At 33.9% G+C, this 3,207-nt stretch overlaps 1 protein-coding gene across 3 annotated transcripts in view; it reads right to left on the reverse strand.

Moving 5' to 3' along the window:
• The window catches only part of LOC106880719 (uncharacterized), a 49,805-nt gene that overhangs the window by 40,850 nt on the left and 5,748 nt on the right, over positions 1-3,207 (reverse strand). The window contains exon 2 of one of the 3 annotated variants that reach the window (XM_052969933.1): positions 1,238-1,299. The exons of the other annotated variants lie outside the window; for them this stretch is intronic. Coding sequence (XP_052825893.1) covers positions 1,238-1,299 — 62 coding nt within the window. The remainder of the gene's footprint in view (positions 1-1,237; positions 1,300-3,207) is intronic. 3 annotated transcript variants of the gene reach the window in all.

The raw sequence follows: 3,207 nt of genomic DNA on the forward strand, positions 1-3,207 counted from the left end.
ATTATTATTATTATTATTATTATTATTATTCAGGTCACTGCCTTGAATCGAACTCGGAATCTTGGGGTTAGTAGCCCCCGCTCTTAACCACTACGCCATATGCTCGTGGGCATATGAATAATAATAATAATAATAATAATAATAATAATAATAATAATAATAATAATAATAATAATAATAATAATAATAATAATACCACCGAAAAATACCTTAGGAATGATAACCCAGGTTCGAAAGTTCTCCAAGGCACCTGATGAGGGCTGAAGAGCATATCACCCGAAACGTTGTATTAACAACAAGCAAGATAAGGACAAATATCCGTGAATTGTAAATAATGTATAAATATACATATATATTAGTAAAAACTTACGGTGGACACGTCTTCGTGGCGTTCCATTATAGATAAATAAATATAAGATACTTCAAGTACAGCACATCGCCAACGAGTGAAAATTACGTAGACACACGAGCGATAAGTACAGGACGAATTACCAAATATGATACGAGAACAGGACATCACCAACGGTTGAACAATACGTAAGCACATGAAAGAGAAGTACGGGACAAAATACCAAAAGAAGTGTAAACCCTCCTCATTTGTCGACTGTTAATTACTCCCTATTTCGAGCTTTCAACGACAATATAGGAAAACGTTATAGAACAGCAGCACCCAGGAATATAAATATATAAGGTTTCTGGTGAGTTAGAGCTTCGAACTAACAAACAACGACAGGATGGACGTACAAAGTTAGCAATTGACGAAGACAAACATTAAGGGACATTAGGCCAAGATGCATTGTAATGAGTAACGCCCGGGAGAAATTTTGAATGGATATAGAATAAATACAAGGTCAGAAAATAATAGAGAGGAAGAAATGAGAGAAAAAAATGTCGGTAGGCGAGGCAAAATGACGTCCAGGTGGATAAGATACACATGGCTAATACAAAGGTTTTCACCATGAACCTGGTTACGAGACTGAAAATATATAACATTCGAGTGCAGACCATTTTAACTCAGCGTGATATATTATCACGTTTCATTAGATTATGGAATTGAAAGCGGAGATAATAGTTCTGCCTGTTTGCAAAACTTTGAGAGGTAAATGAATTGTCGAATGCATTGAATATGCCACCGTTCGTGGCCACTTGTAATTGACGGCAATTATTTTTGGTTATTATTGGAAAAATAAGGATATTACACAGACAGGGTGTTATGTAAGTATTTTATGTAACTTACCGCAGCATGTAAACGAACACCATTCCAAAGTATCATGATCCAAAACATCAGATTGCTGGATGCTGCAATTGTTGTATAAGTGTATATATAAACATTAGTTTTAAATGACTCGTTTATAATTCCGTAAGTTGCAATACAAGAGCTGATAATGCTACCAAGAACGAGGTATCCGATAGTAAACCGTATTGATTCATTTACTAATCCCAGTATTGTACTCAGATTATCGTGTGCATTACATAAATCTGTAATCTCTCTAGGTTTCTTCGCCAAAATTGAAATGTGTGGTTGCTGTTCCTTTAGGCAGCGTTGAGCCTGAGTCGCCAGCTTGTCAAATTCATACTTAAGAATAAAACCGATTATGAAATTTATATACGTATCAAGTAAATAAGACGTCAGTGACATGCAGTTAATTACAACTTGTATTGTTAGAAATGGAATGTTGAAAGTACTGTTGATTGGTACAGGATATGTTAAGAAAATCAGCATATCAGGGTTAAAAAGCGGCAAAACTTGCTCCATAAATATGTAAAGAGTTACCGGCACCAACATTCCTATAGATAGAGATATATATGAGAATTTTATATTGCAGTTATAGAATTTTTTATCTTCTTCTTGAATTTCAATTTCGGCGAATGTTTCAATTAGTTGCTTGTCATCAGAATTCCTGATTAATTTCACAAAACAAAACAACAAAAAGGAACATTGGTAAAATATTATGCAAATATACCCAAACCTTTCATCAGTTTTATGAACTTTCAGTAGTATAAAATTGATAATGTAACGAATGGGGTTTACTATTAAATATACATGATACAATATATATAAAGCTTGGTAAAATATTCTTATAAATTTGAGTGATTTTAGCGATGAACTATCCATAACAGATATCCTAAAATTATTAAATTTTCGGTAACATTCCAACATTTTTAAGAATTGTGTTCGAGTTCTTTTCATATTTTCTATATTTACGATATCTTCAGAATGCGTTTCCATATCGGCAAATGGAATCGATGACAGGGAAGTGTGAAGTTTTAGTTTTTAAAGAATTTACTATTCCTTTTACAAATGAAGATATATTTGCTTTATACTGAAGAAAACAGTAGCAACATACACTACTAATGAACGGCTCATATGATTTTAGATATTATTTCATCAAAATAACAACCTATTACATGAAACAAATACGATCCAGCAGTATTCTTAATCACATACGCTTACATTTGCATTGATGTAAAGGATTTAAGCAGTCACAATTTTTAAATCTATCAAAGAAATTCGTGTAATATCTTCCTTACAGAAATCATATTACAAATTACGGAATATATGAACACTGCCACGGTACTCCTATGCATAACAAGTGTCATCTAAATGTAACAAATCAACTGCTGTGTATATTTGCGAGACGAATTACCTGTCCCTACGCAACAATCCGAACCTAATTATTTTCCCGATATTCTCTAAAAGTGTTTGTATAATATATGAGTATACACATATCACACACACACACACGCAAGCACGCACGCGCGCGCTCACACCCCCTCATACATATACGTACATGTTTGTGTCCCTCTATACATATATGTTCATATACATACACACAGGCGCGTAGACACCCACACACACGCACACATATTAATACGGACTCATACATAGACATACATAGCTGTGTCCGTCTGTACATATATGTCCATAAACATGCACACATGCGCATATATATGTATGCATATGGATATATGTGTGTGTGTATACATATATGTATGTATATATATGTATATATATATATATATATATAGTAGCTTGCTTACGAACCACACGGTCCCGTGTTCAGTCCTACTGCGTGGCACCCTGGGCAAGTGTCTTCTACTATAGCCGCAGGCCGAACAAAGCTTTGTGAGTGGATTTGGTAGATGGAAACTGAAAGAAGCCCGTTGTATATGTATATATATATATATATATATATATATATATAT

Source organism: Octopus bimaculoides, chromosome 8, assembly GCF_001194135.2.
Source record: "Octopus bimaculoides isolate UCB-OBI-ISO-001 chromosome 8, ASM119413v2, whole genome shotgun sequence".
NCBI classification, from domain to species: domain Eukaryota; kingdom Metazoa; phylum Mollusca; class Cephalopoda; order Octopoda; family Octopodidae; genus Octopus; species Octopus bimaculoides.